Consider the following 23,357-nt stretch of genomic DNA (forward strand, 5'->3'; position numbering starts at 1 on the left):
CACCTGAGGTGAGCAGTGAGTCAGCCAGGGGTTGGCAATTCACCTGTGTTGCCAGACGGGGTGGAGCCTGGCTCCACCTCTCCTAGACCCATTTAAGAGTTGACTACCACTGGGAAAGGGTCTTTTCTGGAGATCATTCCTCTGGAGTTTTGCAGTGAGCCTAGGATGGGGGAGTTGGTAAGCATTCTCTTCATTGTCTTTTTGTCATAATCTGCTTTGCTAAGCTCTTTTGTTTTTGTTGTTGTTTTTTTTTTTATAATTATAGTGTCTTTATATTTATTGATTATGCAAATAGTGAAGGTATTAACAATTGTAGACGCTTGTGATTTATACTAATCGTAACCTGAAAAATACAGAGTAAGTTCATCTTGCAGTTATAGGGCTATGAAGTGTAGTAAGTGTATTACCTGTGGTCTCTATCCCCTAGGCCCAGGAACTCTATTTAAGCTTAGGCTTGGAATTTTGTGTCATGATTAGGTTGTTGAAATACTGATTTGTAGTTCAGTTATGTTGTGATATTGAAGTCTTAGCTGTAGTCTATAGACTAATTTTCTAGTTTAATTGTATGTCTTCCTGGTGGTTAGATAACGTTTGGTTTTGGTAAGCTTAACTGCAGTTTAATTTTGACTATGATTTACGTGTGGGTGGTTTTCCTAGTCTACTCTTAGGTATGCCTTATCAGCATAAACTTCTTTAATGATCTAGGCTCTAATTTAAATCTACTACTTTAAGATCTTACCTACTTATCTCAGATAGTGTTAGGGGCTAGATCCTGTCCAATAATGACCCTATACTGCTTTATTTTTTTTTTCTTTTCCCTTAGGGAACAAAAGGGCTGCTGCTGGTTCTTGTCGTTCTTATTTTGTTCTCCAGCTGGGCTAAAGAGGAGCTAGTTTATTTTGCCTCTTAAAAAGATTAGGGATGCTGTAGGGTTGCAGGTATTAAGGCTTTTGTAATTAGATGAACTGAGGTAAGAGAGTTTTCCTGGTGTCTTCAGATAACAGTGTTAAGGTACCGATCTCTTGCTGGAAACTACTGATCTTAAGGTTATGTTTTTACATTGGTCAAAATCTATAATGGCTTTGTCACGAAGTAATAACTATCTAGAGGGACAGAAGAGAAAAATCAGCTGACTGAGGACTAGAGAAAAACATTATCTACTTACTAATCGATGCTGAAAACAATTCATTAAGTATCTGTCACCTGCTTGGAGTGAAGAAAAATTTTTGTGTATGTCACAAGTATTTACCACTGATTGCTTAACACATAATGAAGGCAGTTAACATGCCCTAAGGGTTAGGAAACTTGAGTGAAGTGTAGAGGAAAGGCCTCCAGCTGTAATACAGACTCAACTTCTGTGGTCACACACAAGACATTGAGCCCCTGGCCCTATCTACCTCCATGCAGTGTTCTGAAGCTTGGGATTGGCAAGTACTATCTAAATGCAGAGGATGGTAATAAGTTATTGCAGTAGGGGTGCTCATAGAAGAAATGATTCATCTGCTGGCGCCAAGGCTGATGGCTGGAGGCTATGAAACATGTTGGGTTCTTGGGATGGAAGAGTGTGTGGGCCAATGAAGTTCCTGAATCTGTGTGGGGGAATTGAATGAATCTATATTTCCCCGGCTGCATGCGCAGCATGTTGTCACCCACCAATTACTGCAAGGCATATCCTTCTTTCCTCCTCCTCATCTTCTGCTACTATAGACAGGCCAAGGACTTGTTGTAACTAGCTGATTGATATATTTTTCTTACTCATCAGAAAGATGGGTCTGGATCAAAGCCCAAAATCTAATCATCCTGGACTTTGGCAACATTGAGATACAGATCTAGTTTGTTTAGATTGCAACTTTTTTTTGTTAGAATCTCTTACTGTATAAAACTGAGTTTCTGGAAAAGGGTCCAAAGAGCAAGAAAGACCATGGTGTGCATTTTCGGATCAATAGCTGCTGTTGTACTGTCTTTACAAGGCAAGCCAGAATAAATGTATGTATAGGAACTGGAGAAAATCTGTTACTGAAGAGTAGGCTGTGAATAGATATCAATTCAAGTATCTAATGACCAGAAGGGATTTCATTTTGATATGTATGACCCTTGCTTCTAGGCTAATTGGTCACAAGTTCAAAACATCTGAAGGTGCTTCTATCTGTTTTTTTAGGTGCAAATGATCACTGGTTGTAATGGAAATACTGAGTTATGGCCTGAACCAGTGATTGAGCACCTGGTAGGAAGGCAGGGCCAACCTATGGGAGTGCAGGTGCAAGTAAAGTATCTGAGTGACCAGAAGGAGTGGAGCCAGGATCCACCCCTTTCTAGATCTCATTTATGGGTTGGTAGTGAAAGGCAAGGGTATCTTATCTGGAGATTCCTCCTATCTGAGGAGCTTACAGCCCTTCCAAAGGTAAGCAATTTCTTTATCTTATTTCTGTGCCTACTGCTGTTATGTGAGTGGATCCTCACTCACCATGGCCTGGGACCTTACTGCGATGTGCTTTCCATCTTGTTTTACTGGTCTTTTAGCTCTTTGTGGTTAGAGCTTTCATTGGAGGTCTTATGAGACAGTAACAAATACTTTGACTGTGAAGAGAATTCTTATTCTGCTTTAGAAAAGGTCTTTTGTACATGGTAATCTGATAATGCATAATGGGGAATACTGCTGTGTAGATGGTCCAGATCTACTCTGGAGAGAGCTGAAAACTCAAAGGTACTTCTGGGGAAAAAATTATTAGCTCAGGAAAAACTTGAGTTCAGGGATTATGTAGAGCCAAATAAATCAATGAAGCAATTATTTTACATTTAAGTTAAAATTCAGAGAACACATGAGTATAATGATATCTTGGGCTTCCTGGAGATAATGCTTCAGAGGCAGCAGTAAGTATGCTCAAAAATTCTAGACTGAGAGGGTGGAAGTAACAGCATGACTCTATAGAAGCATATTTAGTAATGAGGGATAAAGTGGAGAAGATATAAACAAAATTTAACTTTGAATGTTTTCACAATAAAACTAGGTAATTTCTGGGTATCTTTATCAATCTTTTGCTGTCTGCTTCTTTCTAGTTATGTTCCACAAATAGGTCAGGAACATCCATCTTCCATTTTAGGCTGTAAGAGTGCTTCTCTAGAGAGTGGCTACAATCTGAGGAAAGGCTATAATACAACTGTCAGATTTCAATGGGGCAAGAAGCTTACTAAGCAGACATAATCAAACAGCAGAAGATGGCTTTCATTTTTCACTCCTCTGTAGTGATGAACACATAAAAGGAACCTGTATGCCTGCAAGATTTCAACTACTGTAGCAACTACCTGAAAACTATTTGACTTCATTTAAAAGTGTGTCCCTTGAGTAGAAAGACTCAAGTAGTATTTTGCTGAAGTAACCTGCAAAAGCTTTTAAAGAACTGTATAATATTCTTCATAGCAGATAAAGGAAGCTTAATTTGGTATTTTTTATTTGTTTTTTGTTTACTGCTGACAAATATCAAAGATGCTAATAATATCATGGTCTGTGATGACGTTGAACATGTCCACTATTCTATTGAAAAGTAATATCTTTAATAGCAATTTCATGTTTCCAACAAATCATTATGCAATGCAATGGAAAAGGTGACAGATGAACACCTAGACAACTTTGACTGATCTGGAAAAAAGATTTCCAACTTTTTGCAATATGTCTTCTTACATTGGAAACAAGCAAGGCTTAGATTATCAATGTTAAAACTCTTTAAAACAGTAAATCTCTCAAATCGAAGACTCTAGATTTCTCTGAACATTATGAACTATGAGAAGAACCAAGTTCCCAGTTCTTCTTTCCTTTCGGAAAGGATCTGGTAGCAGCCTACAATCAGTTGGCTAAAGGATAGTTTCAAAGGTCACGTAACAAAACGCTCTTTGGGAGTAGAGATTAAAACAAAAAATGATTCCTGCAAGTTTTGACTTAAAAATTTGGGCTGGAGATTGATGACAACTTTTTCACCAGATTGTGGGGCAGTACAGGAACAGATATCCAGAAAACAAGTGTTCAGAATCTTTTGGTAAGTCTGGCCTAGTCTAGTTCTTATGGTAGACCTTGCAGACAGAAGTGGCCTAAGTGACCTCCAGAGCAACCTTCTGTCCACAATTTCTGTGTCTGTCTGGAAACCTGCTTTTGGTTGCTATATCTGTTGCTCTAACAAAATGGTACATTTTTTTTTTTTTCAACCCTTGCTTTTCTGATGCCCTTGATTTAACAGACCTGCTACTGCTGCAAAACCTTTCAAAACAGGGAAATAGCAGATGAAGTTCTTTCCCTTTATGATTGCCTATTTCAAATATATTATTACTTTCTTAATGATCATTATGAAAAGAATTATGAATTTCCCTGAACCAAAGTGTTTCTATGCATTGTAATCAGGAAATTAATTGCTTAGCATGAAGTATGGGATTAGTGTAACTGAAATCATAAGTCTGTTAATGTGCCCTGCATCAAAATACAATGCTTATGTGACCTGCTAGGTCAGAAATTACTGGAATACAATGTGTTGTTTGAATTTTTGTATTCTATGAGCAAAGCACAGTGCCTCAAACTTAAGAGTGGAAAAAAAGGTGAGTTTAAATCTGGGCTAGATCTGTGTACACTGAGTCTCTTGATTCTAATTGTGTTGTCTACACAGCTATGCATCTAGTTGTGTCTTGACATGAGTATGCTCCTAGATATCCCAACCAAATTTGTCTGAATTGCTTTGATGCTCTTGGAGAAGGTGGGATGTGAAAGCCTGGCAGGATTACTGTGTTTTTTGTTAACTCTGTTATTTGTTCCTCTACAATTCCAGATTTTTCCTGCCCTTTTGACAGAAATATACTCTGTAGTTAGGAGCTCCAGGACCTCCTGAATCAGCTGTGTTAAAAAGCAATAACTTGGGCAATCACTTTTCCTATCTGTGGGCCTAGAAGAAATGAGGTTCTTGATTCAGAGAGGAGATAGGGAAATGCATTATTTAAACTTTAATGCTATCGCTGCAGAACGGATTTTCTCTTTTAGCAGAAGGAGCCAAAGAGCAGTGCATGCATATTTTAGACACTAGGGACTGAAATTGGCATCCTTGGGAACACATCTCTTCCTGCTATCTCAGGCAAAAACATAGAGTCATTTAGGCAGATCTGATTCAAAATGAAACTAGGAGAAAAAGTGGAGGCTAGGTGAAAAATGAAGTGAGCTAAAATGAAGTAAGAAGTTTTATTGTTTTAACACTGATACTTTTATCTATTTCAAATCATCTTAAGCAGAGGTGAAGAAAATAAATTAAAATTGAATTGTGATTTTTTTTTTTTTAATGACTTCTGGACTCAGATCTTGGAGGCCCAAGTAATATCCTTGGCTCTCTCACTGCTTGGCGCTGTGGTCCTGGGCATGTCACTTCAGTTTTAAACGTCTGTTTTCCAGCCTGCAAATTGGAGACTGTAATACTGACTGTTCAAACTAAGTTTTTTTTTTTTTTTTTTTTCCAAGATGCATAGAAGAAAAATGCACCATGCAATGGGTTTATAACAAGTATTTCTACTTACTAAGCAAAACTATCACCTGGAAATTTCTCCCTGTAAATAATTCTAGGACAAAATTTAATTGGAAAATGTGAAAAGCTTTTTTTTTTTTTTTTAATAACAGTATAGTGTTTCTGGGCAGGCTATCATTTAGGGATAATGTTCTTGTAAAATTAGCATTCAGTTTAGAGCAGATATAGTTCTAATAAAAGTGCTCTAATTTTGATAATCAATGTCTCTTTTCCAAGAATTACTTTCTCCTGGAAGATGACACAGCTTTCTTTTTCCTGTCCCCAATATCAGCATGTGCAGCAGACCTATTTGACCTATCTAGCTGTGTATTTGAATGAATCTCTCCTCAAATACAATGTCTTGTGTGGGTTGTTCATGTTTATACACTCAAACAGCTGCAGTGTAATGAGTCTGCAGAGAAATACCACACTTGAAAATTGGGAATATCATAGCACAAAGAATCCTAAATCCTCAGGAAGATGTTTCCGAAGCTTGTGTTACTGCAGGGAATTCACAACCTGTGAAGAAATGATGTATGCTGTAAATGGTATTACTGATTTTACACAATCACACCTGAACTGCTCATTGCAGGTGTGTGAGCAGGATTTTTTAGGAACAACGGAAGAACCCTCCAAAAACACAGTCATGATTTTAATGTGCTCCAAATGATGCTTGTCACAGAATAATCTGTTATGTGATGATTTATTTAGCTTTGGTTACATTTTTATTTGATGTTTAAATGCAGAATGTCTTCAAAACAATATTGCTAGTTTTTTTTTTTTGAAGTATTTTGGGGGGGGAGGGAAGGGAAAATCCTCCTTTCTTTTAGATGCCCCTGATAATTTTTTTCTCTGAAGCTATTTGCCAGAGCTGATCAAGTAAGTGTACAAGTAATTAGCTTCTGCACCAAGCTCCATTCTTTACTCGCAATCTTTTACTTGCTCTGCTGCATGCTGACAGCTTCTGTGCCCCTGGAATAGGAAGGTCAAAAGAAACCACTGTGATCCAAGTGGGAGCCCAACTGAAACCTGTCTGTTCCAAAGACTGGCAGCAATATGAAAGTATAGTCCTATAAATGCTCAAAATTGCCGAAAGTAAATTCAGGAGATAAAACTGCTACATTTTGTGCGATAATATATGCTCCTATCTCGTTATTTAAGGACCGAGGAAAAGCAAGGGAAGCTGTAAGGATAGCTGTTTTGCGGCAGTAGACCTTGAAAGCCCTTCTGCTGTACTGCCACCTGGTGACGCTCGGAGGGGAAGGTGCCAACGCTGATTCTTGGAATGTTCTAAGGCTGCTGATGCTGCCTTTGAGACCTACCAGCTGGGTAACGGCTGAAGATGGGTTGGGAGCTAAAAGGCACTGAGGTATCATTTCATATTTACAGTCTGTATGAACGAAATAGCTGCGTGGGAAAGGAAGAGCTCTGAATCTCTAGCGGGAATGTCTGTATGGGTGAAAGGCACGCTGAGTTTTTCATCTTATTCTTCTCTTATCTGAGTAACAATTAAGAAAAAAAGGCTTAATGGAAATGATAATGGATAAGAACTTAAAAATAAAAATACCACTATATCCTGGCCTAGCCAGGATGATGCTTAACTGTGCACCTGAATTCAGGTTCTTTCAGATGGATCCCATCTCTGAGCTACTCCTCCACCTGTGGAGACTAAGACATGAGTAATGGGACTGACTGGCCAGGTTTTGTTATGCTGACGCTGGTAACCCTGTCGGTGCTCTGAAGGTAGGACTTTGTTGGTGCGTAGTTTACATAAAAAAGTGACAAACCTTGCAGGATTATACTCTGAATGCATGTTTGTCCCCCACTTTCACAAGATAAACCTTAGCACATTTGCTTTCTTTAAGAGACAGACAACTGCAAATCCCTCTACACACTGTTTAATGAATGACAGATGCACTGAGCTACAAAACAATTGTTTTAAGTTTCACCTCGAGGCTGCTGTCTCTTCTCGTGCAGCCTAACAACTCTTATTACTGAGTAAGACTTAGACCTCCATGGGAGCCCTGCCGTTTACATAGAGAAGCAGTTCTTCCAAGCAGAGAAAACTTTTCCCCAGAGATCCATTGTCTGGACTGGCATCCTAATTCACAGTCTTTCAGAAAGGAATTTGCTTAGCTGTTGTCTCTAAACTACTGTCCATCCTGGAAAGGTAGGTAGTACAGCAAAAGGCATTCCTATCTGACAAATAGCTGCTGAGGAGCCTTTTGCACTTCCTTCTTGTGGTGAACCTCTATGTAAGATAGCTTCTTTTACCAGTTCCTCCTCAGCTCAACGTGGCAGCAGTCTCTGCTACTAACTGTGAGCTGTGCTTTCAGGTTCTGCTGAGTACACTAACATTTAAAAAAGAAAAGTACAACTAATGACTAGTTTCTTATTTACTTCACTTTTTTAACAATATTTCAATGTATATAACACTAGGCCTTCACTCCTGCACTAACATTATCTCTGTTGCTGAGTAGCAGAAGCAGCAATTTTCTGTACCATCATAGATTATTTCTAGAAAAGAAATCGCTAGTAGAATCTGGTTATAAATTAAGCAGAGCTGCTTTGATTTATTTTTTCCCCTCTTATATACTGGCCTAGAACAATCACCTGAACACCCTAAAAGTTCTTTCATAGGAGAATATTAAAACACATTTCCCAAAGAGCTGCATAGCTTCAAAGATGGTTTTTAAACAGAAGCATATCAGGTAGCAAACCTTATGTTCCTATCAGTTTCTTCCCTCTGCTTCTGCTCTGAACTATGTAGGACAGCAAAAGCTAGCAACCAAGTGAAATTGTGGTATTAGCTTTGTAAGTAAGGAAGTAAAAAGTGGAGAAGATACATGAGTCTACTTCAAAGAGCTAGAAGAATATTTGTAGAAAAGCCAGGTTTATCCATGAAAAGGGTCTGACAGCTCATTAAGCACGCTCATTAGCTATTTGAAGGTACCTGAGTAGTTATCACTGTGGGAAAGCAGTCCTTCTGGATGCAGAATCCCTCTGGGAGTACAGTTTACAAGAGAGCAAGGTCAGGAGCAGTAGTTTATAGATAGAACTGGGAGCTACAAAAGGGGGGGGGGGGGGGGGAAATATGTCATTAGCAGGGGAAACCAATCAGAGGTGGAAAATGTCTACTCTGCGAGGATTTTGTTTAACTGGCTTAGCCTGACCTTCAGGCTTCCTGTTTCTTCTGACAAGAAGGGCTGCTGTAGGCTGTGCAAAGAGAAAAAGGGGGGTGTTAAAAATGATGTAGGATAGATTTCTGAGACTTAAAGTGGTGTTCTCAAGAGGCTTTGGTGTCAATTCTCTAGGGTGAGAGGAGTAAACCTTCTCAGGAAACAGCTCATGAACAATGTATGTTTATATAATTACATCTCTGCTTTTGTCTGAGTCTGAGTGTTGCTTTCCAATGAGTCTAACTTCCTGTTTGCAGCATGATTTCTACAGCATGATCCTTTAATTTGAATATTCATAATCCTGAAAAAAATTAATTCCTCTGTACTGTCTAGTAGAAAGTTAATAGAGGCACAAGGGGGGGCGGGGGGGGGGAATGGCATGCTGTTATGTTGCGTTAATCTTTCAGCTTCTTCAGTCTTAACTAGACTAACGTGCCTTCCAGTGTGTAGATCACGTGTTTAGTCAAGCTGCCTTCAATATTTTCCTGCACAACATACTTTTGGTCAGTAGGTGGCATCTAGTGAAAATAGCAGCTTCCCAGGTGAAATTTTAAGATTTGATAAAATGTTGTTCTTCGGGGGGGGGGGGGGAAATCTGTTCATTTAATCAAAATGTTTGGTTTGACAGTATTCAAACATGAATGTTTTGACTGTTCTTACAAATTAATTTCTATACATAGCTGGTTTTTTCTTGTGTTTTTAAAAGTTGGTATGATTTTACGAAGTGAAATAATTTTGGTGGTATTTTGTTATGCCCAGGAACAAAAGAAAGCAGTTTGAAATTTGAAAGAAGAAGGCTTCTAAGAAGAAGGCTGTTGGATTTACTCCCACCCAAGCAGAGGCCATGCTATTCAGGGTGCCTAATGCCGGCCTGTGCCCCATGGCTGCTGGCAAAGCAGGAAATGCGCTGTCTCAGCAACTTGAGCTGAACTTTATTTGCTATGCTTGCAAGGAGAGAAACTTGATGGGGGGGGGGGGGGGAGGGGGGGGGGAAAACAAGGGCTTTCCCACAGCAGGTTTTCATTCCATCTGAGTTGAACTATCAGCCCCTTTAGTTCTACAGCTTCCACTCCACAGAAGATCTCAGAAGACATTTGCTCTTAGTGTAAGCATTCAGGCTGTTGGGTGAATCTAATGGAGCTGAATTGTGCACGCTGGATTTCAAGAGACACCTGCAGTCACTCACCTCCAGCCTCAAAATGCCACCCGCACTTCTTGCTAAGATGCACTGCTGTGGGTGCTCTCAGTGCTGCACAGGCATGAAATGATATTTCCTCTTGTGTGTGGAAGTTGGAGTGGTGAAGTTTAACAAGATGGAGTGTTATTTGGTGATGTGAGAGAGGCTATCTATGGACCCTTGCCTGAGGTTGCCTTGTGTATGACAGGAAGGAGCTACCTGTACCTGGATGACAGCCAGGGGAGAATTTCCTTTTTTTATTTCTTCTTGTCTGTTTTAAAATAGCTAACGTTTTTCTGTAGGTGAAATACCTGCTTTCTGTAATTTTGAATAGCCTTAGGAAACCTTCAGAGTGAATTTGATCTTGAGAGGCTATCCTGGATTACACAAGCTTAGATGCTTGTAATTATCTGTGTGTGGGGAGGTGTATTTAGCTTATGTTCCTGCCAGTGCTAGATGGAATGTGCACGGCTTCTCGAAAAGGAGTACCCCTATACCTGTTCATTTTCTGAAGTGTACTTTTTCTGGATCAGATTAAATGGACAGTGTCAGTCCTGCTGTGAGAAACGAGGTGGTGGAAATGGCAACAGGCCTTAAGTGATTGTTGTATGCTTTCAGGCTTGCGTGTTCAGACTGGTAGCTGTCTTGCATTCAGTGCAGTAGTGACTGTGTTGTGCATAGTTACGCACTTCTTGAATGTGTGACATTCGAGGACTAGAGAGGCTGAATCTTAAGATTACTTATTTCAGTCCATGTGTTTGTCTTGTATTGGATATTTAGGTGAAGCCAGTCTTTGTTCCAGCAGTTTTTGAGGACTAAAAGGCACTGATGTCTGACTTGGTATCTACATCTGGTGCGATCTCATCCCCACTGAATCATGCAGGATCTCCTTGAACTGCTGCTGTTATAAGAGGGCCATTTATAGCCAGTCTTAGTAGAGCTAGCTCATGAGTCCAAGATGTTCTTAGTGGGCTTTTTTGAAATCTTACCAAGGGGAGGAGTCCCTTGTGCTATCTTCTGTACACACAGATGCAAATGCAGGTGTGTAGATGTGCCCTTTTTCTGTGAGATTTGGTATGGGGGAGGTTCAAGAAAGTAAGGATTGTTCCTCTCAGTTTTTATGGGTAAGTGGGTTATTAATGTAAGTGGCTTAAACTGATGAGGGGAGTTGTGGCATCACCTCCTACTGCATTAGCTATTAGCTTGCTGCTACCTTTTGTGTTATTTTTACAGCAGATAATTTGGTTACAGCTGTTCTGCTCCAGTGAAGCAGAGATTAAGTGAGACAGTGTGTTGAAACTTTGGACTTTCAGCTCCATTAGCAGTTAGTACAAAATGAAAACGAGAAATGATGCTTCCTCTGCTGCATAGATTAAAGATCTACCAGTGGTGTTGCAACTGTCTGTATCCAGACAGCATCTAGGGAGGGTGCAATGCAAGGTAGGAGGAGGCTCTTGGAAAATAATGCTCTCTGAACAAATAGCACTGGAGGATCTGCTGTGAGTCATGTGATTTTTTTTTTTCTTTTTTTTTTAAACTGACAAAGGGGAAAATGGATCACTTCAGCTTGCTTATGAGCTCGGAAAGGGAAAACTCTGTTCTCTCTGGGATGATGTTAAAATTCTCTTTAGTATCTTTGTGCTTCTGTCATTCATTTTGCCACTGGTTTTGGCTTAGACTGCAACTAGGAAAGTATTGGCTAATATATGAACAGCCTAAGGCAGGAAAGCAGTGGCCATATTGGCACAGCATTTAGCAGCCTCCATGGGTGCATGCTTTGTGTGTGCCCCAAGCTGCCTGAAGGTTTGTGCACGTGGCTCTCAGCTGAGCTCACCAGAGTGGCCATTGTCGTTCACTGGAGCTACTACCCTTGCGTGCAGCTGGCTCAGAGTGTGACCTCATATTTGCTTGAAAAGAGCATGCAGATGCAATTAGTTTAGCTAATCATAGAATCCTTTGAGTTGGAAGGGGACCCTTAAAGGTCATCTAGTCCAACTCGCCTGCGGTGAACAGGGACACCTACAGCTTGATCAGGTCGTTAGAGCACTGTCCAGCCTGACCTTGGATGTCTCCAGAATGAGGGCATCTACCACCTCTCCGAGCAACCTGTGCCAGTGCCTCACCGCCCTTCTTCTGAAAACCTTTTTCCCTTATATCCAGCTGAAATGCCCCCTTTAGTCTGATTCCTTATTCTATCTCAGCAGATGTCACTTAGTCTGTCCCTCTTCTTTGTTAAAGCCCCCTTTAAATACTGAAAGTCTGCTTTCAGGTCTCCCCAGAGTCTTCTCTTCTCCAGGGTAAACAGCCCCAGGTGTTTCCAAATCCTGGTCTATTTAACCCTACTGTCTGTACAGACTGAAGCAGAGTATTTTCCTCTAATTCCGAGAGCTTTATTTGTTTATACAGTCTTAAAGAGCTGCTTAACTTCTGATATAATCTGTATGAACCAAAGCCATGATTTGCTGTACAAAATTTCTACAATAAAGGATGAGAACAATCTGCTAGGATTGTTGCATGCAAGGAACATCACTGCATTGAGAGAGGTCCCTGTGTTGTACAGGCATCTTCCTATTATTTTCATGACCTAACCATGTCTGACAGGGAAATCAATGTCTTCAGGCCTTTCTACTTCTACCTGTAGAAGCATTGAGTGTTTCCAGTCAGAGTTCTGCTGTGAGTTTAAGCTGGAGGGGAAAGCAATTTTTTTCTTCCTGAATTCTTTTTCAAGCATTTGAGTGAAGGAAATATTAACAGAAAAGTGATGTATTTAACTACTTAGAGGAAAATCTGCCAAGATTTTAGTCACTGCAGTACCACAGTCCCACTAAATCTCAAAGTAATTGTAAAATTCTCTAGCAAAAGCAGTTTTGGAAAATATCTCAATTTCTTCCGTAAAACTGCTTAAACATCACCTCCCCTTTAAAACAAACTACAAAGCCTTTCAGCTATGCCATGAAGAATAAAAAAAAAAATCAAACAGATCACTGAGAAGTAGTCTTCTATCACCTCATGGCTAATCAGAGCTTCCTTATATTGTCAGTGAAGTTTACAGTGCTTATTTGCCTCTTAATCTGAATAGATGCTGTGGCTGCTTCAGTAGAGAGGTCACAGACTTTATATTTGCAAGCTGAGTTGAATAATATTTTAAGAGCACTGCATTTGAGGAAGGACTCTGGTGCAGAAGCTGTGCAAGTTTGATAAACCTTCAATTTAAAAACAAAAGTAACAATGATCACATGCTTTTCTTTGTGAACATGGTTTTCAGGAAGAATTCCTGGTTAATCTTGATCTAAGCAGAGGGATGCAATGCCTGACAGGTTTGTATTTCAGCCCAATTATGCTGTTTTGGGAGCTTGGTAGGTCTTGAGCATGTGGTTCATTTGTTGTCCTTCACTTCTGCTTTCCTCAGGAAATAAGTGCAGCAGCTCATCAAGTGATTCACAGTGGAAAGTTGAAAGAACAGAGTGAGAGCTGCTGCATGCACCAAGGTGCCTAATTAGACAGAAGCAATAAAGCTCTCTTTATCTGTATGTCCCCGTTGACTGTAAGAGGAGCTGCTGGATCTAGGAGCCCAGGTATGTCATACAATTTTCTGTGAAAGCAAAAGGAACAGATATTCCTATTGAAAGGAACTGCAGCACCACTTGCAACTGGTTTATTTTTTGTAGAATCATTTTCTAATAGCAAAAGCAGCATAATAGCAAAAGAAAAAGCAGAGCTGTTTGTTTGTATTTTATGATCTAGGAATGTTAACAGAGTATTCTGTTGGTGCTGATAGTGGAAACTAATTACATTTGGTCCTTATAATAAGCTACTGTTTTGAGATATAGACAGTTGCCCTTGCCTAGTTCCTTTGAGTTTGTACAACTATTTTGTCTGACTAAGTAGAATTATTCTCTTGAGTTGCAGGGAGGAAAAAATACCTCAAAAGCAGGTATTACTGATACCTGAGCTGCTTCTCTCTTGGTTCATCAGAGGCATATACAAGTCAGAGAAGAAAATGTTACCAAATAGATACCTAGACAGGACTTTTTAAAACAGGAAAAAAAAATGAAGAGTGAATGCATGAGAGACAGCTTAAGACACTTTTATGTTTTTTTTAATTCCATGGAGATTATCTTAAAAGATAAACTGCTGAAAAAGGTAGGACTGTTTCCTACTGAAGTGTAACTTGTTCTTTGAACAGTATTCAACCTTTGTGAAGTTGACAGTGTTTTAAGATTTCTTTTTATTTTGCATTTTGTCAGTGCTTGGTTCAAATAATCAACCAGATTAGGCCTCTGTTGTACAAAGTACTGTGTCAGAAGTTATGAAGGGCAATTCCCTTTCTCAAATAATCTACAGTTAAAAGAATCTGGAACTGAGTCCTGCATCTTAAAGATTTTTGCAGTCCTTATAAGGGAGAAGATAAATAGTGATGACATCAAGGTATGAATCTTGTTGGTATGCCTTTTTATTTTGTCTCATGAAATAATATGTCAAGTATGATCACTAGACATCGGACTGAAAGGTGTAAATACAAGTGCAAGCTCAGAAGGAACAAGTGTGGTTAGGAGGTACAAAAGTAAAATAGTAGATAGTCTGGCACGGTGGTGGTTCAGAGGTACCAGTAAGGATTGAATGGTATGAGTTACAAAGAGGGAATTCGTGATTGGATTTGTGGGATAAACCAGTTTGTAAAAGAAATATTTCCTGCAACTTAGATATTACATCATCGGGCAGCTTTTTGGGGGGAGAGGTAGTGGAATCCCTATTTTTAATATTTCAGAAAATTGACTAGCATGAGTATTCAACAAGCAAGCTATCTTGGCTCTCCAGAAGAGGAAAGGAGTTGTAAAGAGGCATTGCTCAGTGGGTTTTTAGGGTGGTGCTGTGTAGTTCCAACAGTCACCACTCCTAGTTTTTAAATTTCCTTTTAAAACTCTTTTTGCAGACACTCTAAAATTTGCTGTCAGATTTCATTGTGTCTGGGTCAAACCATCTTGCTGTGAGACCCTTCACTGTTAACAAATGATTTTAAATGCTTAAGTAAAATTCTTGATTGTGGTGCAGATTAGTTTTTTGTAGCATTATGAAATCATCTTTCAAACTGCTGGTGGAGTTGAAAAACTCAGGTAAATATGATTTTTTTAATTAAAAATATGTATTTTAAAAAACAGTAATGCTTGTTCAGTCATTAAGCTTTTAGTATCGATTACTTGACTTTCTGCCAGCTTTGGTAAAGCCCTTATTCCCTTTTATATTATCAGTATGAAAGACAAAGCAAACTGCAGTGTGATTTCACACAAGCTTCTTTTAGAATAAAAGGGAAAACACAGGAATAAGTTCCACTTCCTCTCTGTTACCTGACACCACTTTCTGAATAATAGCATTATGTTTCTTTTGTGTATTTTCTTTCGTGTCTTTTTAAAATATTAGTATTCAAACTCAGTTTTTTTCCATAAATGTGGTAGTTATATCTTACCAAAGCTGAAAGGAGCCCTTAATTTAAAATGAGGATTAGGACAAATGTTGGGGTGCAGTAGAAACTCAACAGATTGGACCTTTTAAAAAATATCTAATTTATCCTTACTTCCAAAGATACTTGATTCCTAGACTCTGCGATATGGTGATTGCTCTAGGTGATTAGTTATCCTCTATGAGCAACAGAAAATGTGAAGGACTTAGAAGCCCAAAGGAATCTGTAGATCAAGGAAGAACTACAAGGAGTAAGAAGATATAAAACAGAACATGCAAATGGAGAGAACAGACTAATAGTATATTAGGTGTCTGACATCTAATTTGGTGTGTCTATTGTAGTCTCAACAATTGGAGTAAATAAGGAGATAAATTGTAATTGCCATTTTGCTTTCAAGTACTTCTAGAGATTAAAGATTTTAGTGTGTTAGCATCTTATGTAGTTGCCAGGGCTTCATTTTAGGGCCAATTCTCTTCAATGTTTTAATAAAGGATCTGGATGCAGGTCTCAAATGTGCACTATATATTTTTGCTGATAATACTAAATTGGATGGAGCAGACTGGGCAGACTCCAGCTGCATGAAGTTTAAAAAGGAGCAGTGTTGGATTCTGCACCTGGGACAGGGCAATGCTCCAGATATGTGTACAGATTGTGGGACAAGTAGCTGGAGCCCCATGGAAAGTGATGAGAGGGTTCTGGCCAATGGCAAGGTGAATGAGCCAGAAGTATGTCTGACAGCCAGAAGGGCCACCTATACCCTGAGATGTACCAGATCCAGCACTGCCACCAGGCAAGGGGGGGATGTCCCATTCTGTCTGTGCTGTGTGGCCTCACCCCCAGTGCTGGTTGCAAGGTCTGGGTGCCACAATATGAGAAGAACATAAAGCTATTGGAGAGCATCCAAAGGACAGTTATAAAGATGGTGAAAGATCTGGAGGGCAAGGTATATGAGGGGTGATGGAAATGCCTAGGTTTGTTCAGTCCAGAGAACCTCTGAAGGTTCCTCTCTGACCTGCATCTCTTCAAAGGGAGTGGAGGAATGGCACTGATTTCTTTTCCTAGCTGTGCAGCCAGGAGGAAAGGCTTGCAAAGTAAATTATGAATAGAAAGAGGAAAAAATTAGTAAATATTTTTGGCTCTGTTCAGATAGTGCCATTGATTGCTCGGGTGCTGGTCTTGTGATGTAACAAGAAGCACTGCATTTCACCTCTCTGCCCTGATTTCATCGTGTGTAAAATGACTGCCTCTGTGAAGAACTTTGAGCTTCTTACACAAATCATCAAGGTGAATCTAGGTGATGGCAGTGGGTTACTTAATACTTACCATTTACTTAAGCTTAGCAGAGTAGTTTCCAAGGTAAGATATTTCCATTAGGTAAGAAGATAGGCTGCAATCACATCCCAAATTGCACTCTTTGAAAAATTCTCTGAGCTATGCTCTTAATGACTCTGTGAAGCATTACCCGGGCACTTTCAGAACATGGTACAGTGCTGTGATGACTCAAGTGGGCTGAAATCCTGTACCAGCGTGAAGTATAACATATGACAAACTTTTCTCCCACACAGTCATGAGGAACAGTGTCTTCCTATTTACTCTTTACAGTCAGCCCTGTGAGTAGAAAAAGTATGATGTGTTGTTCTGACAAAAGTAATTAAGTAAAACAACAGCAGTGAAACATGAACTGTTATTGAGGTAGGAAGTTCCAGACTAACACTGAAGGGTGATGAAAATCTCATTGCGCCTCATCTCCTAGTGAAGGATTGAGTATAGGCCATGGTAGAATTACCATCCTTTATAGTGTGAATGATCAGTATCTGCATCCAAATTCAGGTCTCTTGTGGGACTGTCAGCTTGCTGCAGACAGAGTGGTACACAGTGATTAGCATTCATATTTAATGAAATTTATAACCAGGATCTTTTGTGCTATTCTGTTGTAGATCTGATTATGGTAATAGTCACTTTTTTTAATTTTACAACTGAGATGATTGAAGAAGACTGACTCAGTATCCAAGTTGGATCTAGAATCTGGATTTCCTACCTGGTTTATCAGTTTGTCCTGCTAAAGCCCATATGAATTGTGTAGGGGGGAAAAAAACATGCATATCTCTTGGGAGATGGCTCATTCATATGACTGCAAGGTGATAATGCTATTGTCCAGAAGCAAGGTGCTTAGCCATTAAAAGTAGAAAAGAATCAGTGGCTGCAAGCATTCCATGCCTATGAACATATTAACTCCAGTCACTGACTATCGAAGTCTAGTTTTTCAAGACAGTGGGATTGTATGGGATGATGTCAACTGTTAATACAATATCTGTAACTTCATTTCCGATTTCAGTATGGACAAAGCAGCTGAGCTCATGTGGCAGCTAGAAGATTCACCTTGTGAAGCAGCAGAGCAAGAGCAAAGCCCTGATGATGTCAATAAATCAGAAGCGCCTGAACAGCCTGCACACAGAAAGGACAACCAATCCCAGAGTCATACTCTCCACTGGGAGACTTTATGCAGACAATTTGTAGAATATGAGCAGGTAGCTCCATTTCTTATCCCAGAGGAACAACAGAGAAGGCTGCTGGACTTTCTTCCCCTCTTCTTAAAGGTTTGTTCTCTTTGCCTTTGGTGCTGATGCCAAGGATGTACACTGATATTCTGCTTCTGTGTATTTTGTGGCCCTCTTACCTGCCAACAGAGTTGATTAGTGTATGAACTCTGGCTAGGAAGTGGGCTCTTTTATTTCATTGAGAGCCTGAGGATACAGCGTCGTGTTTACCTCTCACCTAACTAACCTGTGTTAGCATGAAAAAAATATAGTGGAGCATGGCTTTGCTTATGTGAATGGCTAACTTGCTGGAATACACTGATGGTAGAGGTGTCTTTCAAGGTGAGTACACTGTGAAGTGGTTACTTCATGTATGCCTCTACTATTCTCTTACTTAGTGGAGGCTGGACATAATTTCTGTCTGGGGAAAATGTGACTGTGGTATGCAGCTAGCTTGGGGAAGTGCAGGGTTGCAGTGTGAAAGGCGGGATTTTGGGGTTAACAGGGCAGCACTAATGTCTAATTCTAGTGCTAGAGAGAGGTGTTGTTACAGATAGGGAAACTGCAGCATGAAAAGCAGAAGGTCATTCTGTGGGTGAGAAAAGAGCTTTGAAGTAGAACACTTCAATAAATAAGCTACTCTGCCATGTTCCCTAGACCTTCTCATCAGCCAACATCTTCTAACATGGCGATTTTGAAAGTTGAAACTAGACAAGCATTTTGATCATTGGAACCTTATTGGTTGATTTATTTTTTTGGTAATGTGTGAAAAATGCAGTGAGCTGCCTGAGTGAGCTGTACAGAGACAGGATAGCACAGCATAATCTTGAGAGAGGCAGAAAACCTGTCCTATATTTAAATGTATTGTAGCCATGTAGTACAGTTTTTCCTCCTGAATTACCTATGACATTTAGTTAGGGGGAAGGCGTAGAGGAGATTTTGAACTCATTATGTAAACCTTTCAAAAAGAAAACAAAAGCTTGTTTTTCATGAAACTATATTAATGATGAGGAAAAAATGTTGTTAGACTTGATAACTGTCTACGTGAGAGCACTGTGGGACACAAAAAGTGATGCTACTATGAAGAACGTATTTAAATGTGTGTGTGCAGGGAAATTACTATGCTCAGTGCTATGAAATCTTTGCTGTCCATTGTGGCAAAGGAGAAATAATTTCTATTAGTCAAAAGTATTTCACTCTTCTGTGTGAAGAATGAACCTGTGAAGCTTATAAAACTTTGTGCAATAGAGGGCTTTGAAAATGCTATAGGTCATTAGGATCATTGTGATGCAAACAAACTCAGTGTGGATTGAGTTGCTGGTAGTATCTGGCAACTACTGCATTTGAATGCAAGCTCACTGTGATCCAAGGCAGTGCAGACAAAAGGAATTGAAGGGTCTGTAGAGGTAACGAGTACGTTGCCTGGAGTCTCAGAAGTGATTTTTCATTTAATCTGAATCGTTCTACATGTGTTTTGTATAATGACTGAGTGAAACTTCCACTTTTCACAACTTCATCTTATGAATTTGTTTGCACAGAATTGTGTCCCTTCTGAACCAAGAGCTGTATCTGGGTAGTAGAACTGTTCCTGTGTGTGTGTGCATGTTCTCCTGCCACTGAAAATGAATTTCAGTGTCTCTCTCTCTCTCCCTGCATATGGCACTACAAGTACATGGACAGACTTGGCTCTCTTGAGAGCTCGCTGCAACTTTTTGAGCTCTTGTAATTACGGCCTTGAAAAGGGTCAGTGTTCTCCTCTGTCTTCAAATAGGGCTCTTCAGAATAGAGTCAAGACTGATAATGTTTCAGTTTTCTGTAGTGAGACCCTGCTTTATTTCATGGATCTACTTTTTAAATAGCCTACAACAGATTGCACTATTATTTCTCTGAGACAATGAGGGGCAACTTTTTCCGTTTTAATTAGGATGTAGTTTTTCTATTTTTCCTAGGACAGTTTTCAGGGTTCCTTTCCTTCCTCCTCTTGAAACTGCATGGAAAAGCATACAACCATACTGCTTTTAAGATATAAATTGATTCCAGTTAAGATTGCTTGCATGTGTAATATAGTTTCTGCCCACTCCCTCTTTCCTAAGCAGTGTGTTGCAATTTCTAGGAATTGATTTGCTGAAGCAAAGTAATTATTTTAAATTTCTAAAGGATATTATGTTTACAAAATATATTCAAAATGAGCATTTCTTGTTAGCTTAACACTTTAGTGTTCTAAGAAAGGAATTCTTCACCTTCCCTTTTCTCAAATTTATCAGAAGATCTTTGAGATGCTTTGTAGGCATTTAGGACCAGATGTATGCGTCATCATGTCCTTTCCCATATGACCTTTACTTCCTTCTTCTGATAGCTTCCTACTTTGTGCTAAGTCCCTCATTTGGCCTGGGAAGCATGTCTTTAAGTTGGATCTGTTATAAAGCTGTTCGTTATGTTCATTACTCTGTTTCTTCTTAGTTGGGGCTCTATGCAAGTCCTCCTTCTCCTTTAAGGATTTTCATCTGTCCTTTCCTCATTGAACCATACAGGTGCTGATGTATCACTGTCTGAGAGGTTTGGATCTTACTGGATGTAGAGAAGGCACTAACCAGGAGCCAGCTGAGATGTGGAGGCTCATTACTCACCGACACTCCTTCAAGCAGAAGGAGAAGAGAAAAATGTCAGCTATCTAGCAGTAGGCTGGGAGACATTTTCATGTTATCTTTGTATCTTCCCTATTGGTGCCTCAGAAAGCATTAGAATCTTCTATTACATGAATGGCTTTCAGCTTAGCATTTCTCCCTTTAGCTCTGCTCAAACTTCAGAGGGAAATGTCATCCTCCTTACATTGAAACAGTTTGTTGTTCAGCATAGGCAATTCTAATGTAATGCTCTATAAAACAGTTGGGAATTTGTACTTTGCTGCCTGTTCCCCCAGCCTGTGAGTAGGAAGAACAGATGGTAAGAGCAGACTAGGAGTTTGTGGCAGAATCTTAAACATCTAGAAACAGCCAGGCTTAAGAGGAAGAGAGAACAGATTAGGTTGACATCACATTACTTGATTTTTATTTTTTTTTTTTTTTCCCCTGAAGGCAGACATTTTGTCTCAACAGAGTGAGGTTGATTTTTCTTCCAGATACAGATCTTCATATGTTAAAAACTAATCTGTTTTTAGAGGAGACCATATTTTAGGGTTAGTGTCCCACTTGCAGGGTGATCACCCATTGAATTGAACAAAAATGCTAGTGGCCTGATCTGTAAGTAGCATTGTTGTGAACCTTTGATTGAATAATGTTGTTGGTTTGTTTAGAATGAATTACTGGGGACACTGTGCACCTGCATTTCACTCTCACGTAGCCTTCCAAAAAGAGGCACTTTCAGAGAAGACAATTATGTGAAAGTCTAATGAAGTGAAACGAAAGTACTCACCTTATTGCCTGAGTTGTTCTCTGATTACAGTTTGCTTTGTGTAGGTATGAAACTGCTTCTCTGCAGTCTGCCCTCAGCAGAACAAGGAGGAGTAAATAACTTGGAAAAGCACAAGCATTCTTTTTGATACAAATAATTATTGGCACAGGGGCTGTGACAGACATTTACACAGTTATGATTGTATCCACTGAAGAAAATAAAGTAAATACTGTCTGGCAGGTACATTACATGATTCACACAGAATCATGGAATCACAGAATGGCCTGGGTTAGAAGGGACCTCAAAGATCATAAATCTCCAACACCCCTGCCACAGGCAGGGCCGCCAATGTCCTCATTTAATACTAGACCAGGTTGCCTAGGGCCCCATCCAATCTGGCCCTGAACACTTCCAGGGATGGGGCATCCACAATGGTAATTCCAGGTATACTGCTGTATTTGTGGTGGTAGTGCTTCTTCCAAATGGAAGTATTTGACAAACAAAACTGGAAACCTATGGGGGAACGTTAATTTTGTGTATTTATTGGTACTTATCAATCCATCAAAGGCATTCTTTATCAGAAACATTTTAACAGTTTTTCAAACTTGGATTTCAGGCTTGGGAACAGTCTGCTGGAGTAATTGTATTCCCTAGTGTTCAGCTGCTAGCCAGTGAGGTTTCCAAGCTTCTGACGAAGGAGATTAAGAGGACTCTTAATGGCAAATCTGCAGGTAATGATACTGTGGCTCATCCACTGGGAGTTTGCTATCATCTGTCCATCTTTTGTGCTGCAGTGGTATGCTTAATACAAGGGAAAGGAAAAAAAAAAAAAAAAAAAAAAAAAAAAAAAAAAAGAAAATGCTAGGTATAGGAAGCCAGATCTTCTAGAAGGTGTCAGCTAGCATTGGTTTTGTACAACTGCACTGAAGATCTGGCCTTGTATGCCATGCTGACCTTATTTCAGAACTTGCTATGCAGTGAAAGAGAAGGCTACACTTCATATTCCAAAGAGCTTTCTGTAATGTGAAAAATACTGCTAGCCCTGTATGACTTTCCTGGTGGCTGTTATGCATTCTTTGCACTACTCAGCTGGCAAACTTCGTGACCTGAGATGATATTCCCAGTGAAGCTCATCAGTTTATGAAAAGCATTTTACATAAACTGGCCTGAGCCCAATGTTGGATCAAAACCCTTTAATGTATTTTCATTCACCTCATTAGGCTCTTGCTAATATAATTTTATAAAATTTGTCAGATCTGTTAAGATCAGAGCAATATTTTAACCTTTCATTAAGGAATTGAAGTTTGTTTTTGTACTAACAGAGGAAGCTCGGCTGGCTTTGGAGAATTTGCTACAACAGAAAGGGGAAGTAGAAGATGGCCATTTGCTCCTGAAATCAGTGTATCTGCTCTCACGGACTGACTTGGTAAGAGAAGATAACTACAGGGGATTTTTTTTTGTTTTTGTTCTGAGAGGGTAGCTGCCCCACCAGTGGAGCTTATAGATCTTATAATTTGTGTTGTTCCTAAAGCTTTGTGCATCAGCATGCCTCAGGTACACAGTCAGAGGACGTGACATAGTTTATAGTTGAGGCTTTTTTAAAAGAAGGAAGTGCTCTGTGCTTTCAGATGCCTGATGAGCAAAACAAGAAAGGAATCTGTTTTTTCTAGTTGTCTTCTGATTCTTAACTTTTCTTTTGCTTCAACTTATCTAGCAAGCAAGTAACTGGTAAGGAACTGTTTATCTCATAACACAGTGGTTGGATTGTCATTTTGAAGCACCCCTGCGTGTGTAGAGCCTGTATAGTTGCTCTCAGTGTAGACTGCTATCAGCATTACAGCCTGATACTGGGGTGTGAGGGATGTGTTTGCCCCTGATATCTGGCTGTGCAGTTTGTCTTATTCAGATAATGATTCTAGTAGACCTAGTCTGTGTCACAAAAGAAACTTTATAGTTGGACACAGAGTGAAGTTTCTAATGAGATTTGTGCTTTTCAGATATAAAATCATGTTTTTGTAGTACAAACTCTCACAAAACTTCATATCACATACCCCGCTCTTTTCTTTAGTTTGCTGCTGATTTTATTTT

The 23,357-nt window shown here is 39.6% G+C and overlaps 2 protein-coding genes across 14 annotated transcripts in view; one reads left to right on the plus strand and one right to left on the minus strand.

Moving 5' to 3' along the window:
* The window catches only part of ARHGAP22 (Rho GTPase activating protein 22), a 153,740-nt gene extending 145,149 nt beyond the window's left edge, over positions 1–8,591 (minus strand). The window contains exon 1 of one of the 2 annotated variants that reach the window (XM_048946114.1): positions 8,482–8,591. The gene's annotated coding sequence lies outside the window, so the exon portion shown is untranslated. The remainder of the gene's footprint in view (positions 1–8,481) is intronic. The other variant, XM_048946109.1, reaches the window with a different exon arrangement.
* The window catches only part of WDFY4 (WDFY family member 4), a 135,968-nt gene continuing 112,912 nt past the window's right edge, over positions 302–23,357 (plus strand). For 2 of the 12 annotated variants that reach the window (XM_048946095.1, XM_048946096.1), the window contains exons 1-6: positions 1,754–2,401; positions 13,150–13,201; positions 13,294–13,459; positions 17,678–17,939; positions 21,886–22,000; positions 22,592–22,695. In XM_048946095.1, coding sequence (XP_048802052.1) covers positions 17,679–17,939; positions 21,886–22,000; positions 22,592–22,695 — 480 coding nt within the window. In that variant the 5' untranslated portion in view covers positions 1,754–2,401; positions 13,150–13,201; positions 13,294–13,459; position 17,678. Of the gene's footprint in view, positions 2,402–7,157; positions 7,272–8,668; positions 8,886–9,771; positions 11,384–12,530; positions 13,202–13,293; positions 13,460–17,677; positions 17,940–21,885; positions 22,001–22,591; positions 22,696–23,357 lie in introns of those variants that run through there. The other 10 variants (XM_048946086.1, XM_048946094.1, XM_048946098.1 and 7 more) reach the window with 9 other exon arrangements.

Source organism: Lagopus muta, chromosome 5 (assembly GCF_023343835.1).
Source record: "Lagopus muta isolate bLagMut1 chromosome 5, bLagMut1 primary, whole genome shotgun sequence".
Lineage (NCBI taxonomy): Eukaryota > Metazoa > Chordata > Aves > Galliformes > Phasianidae > Lagopus > Lagopus muta.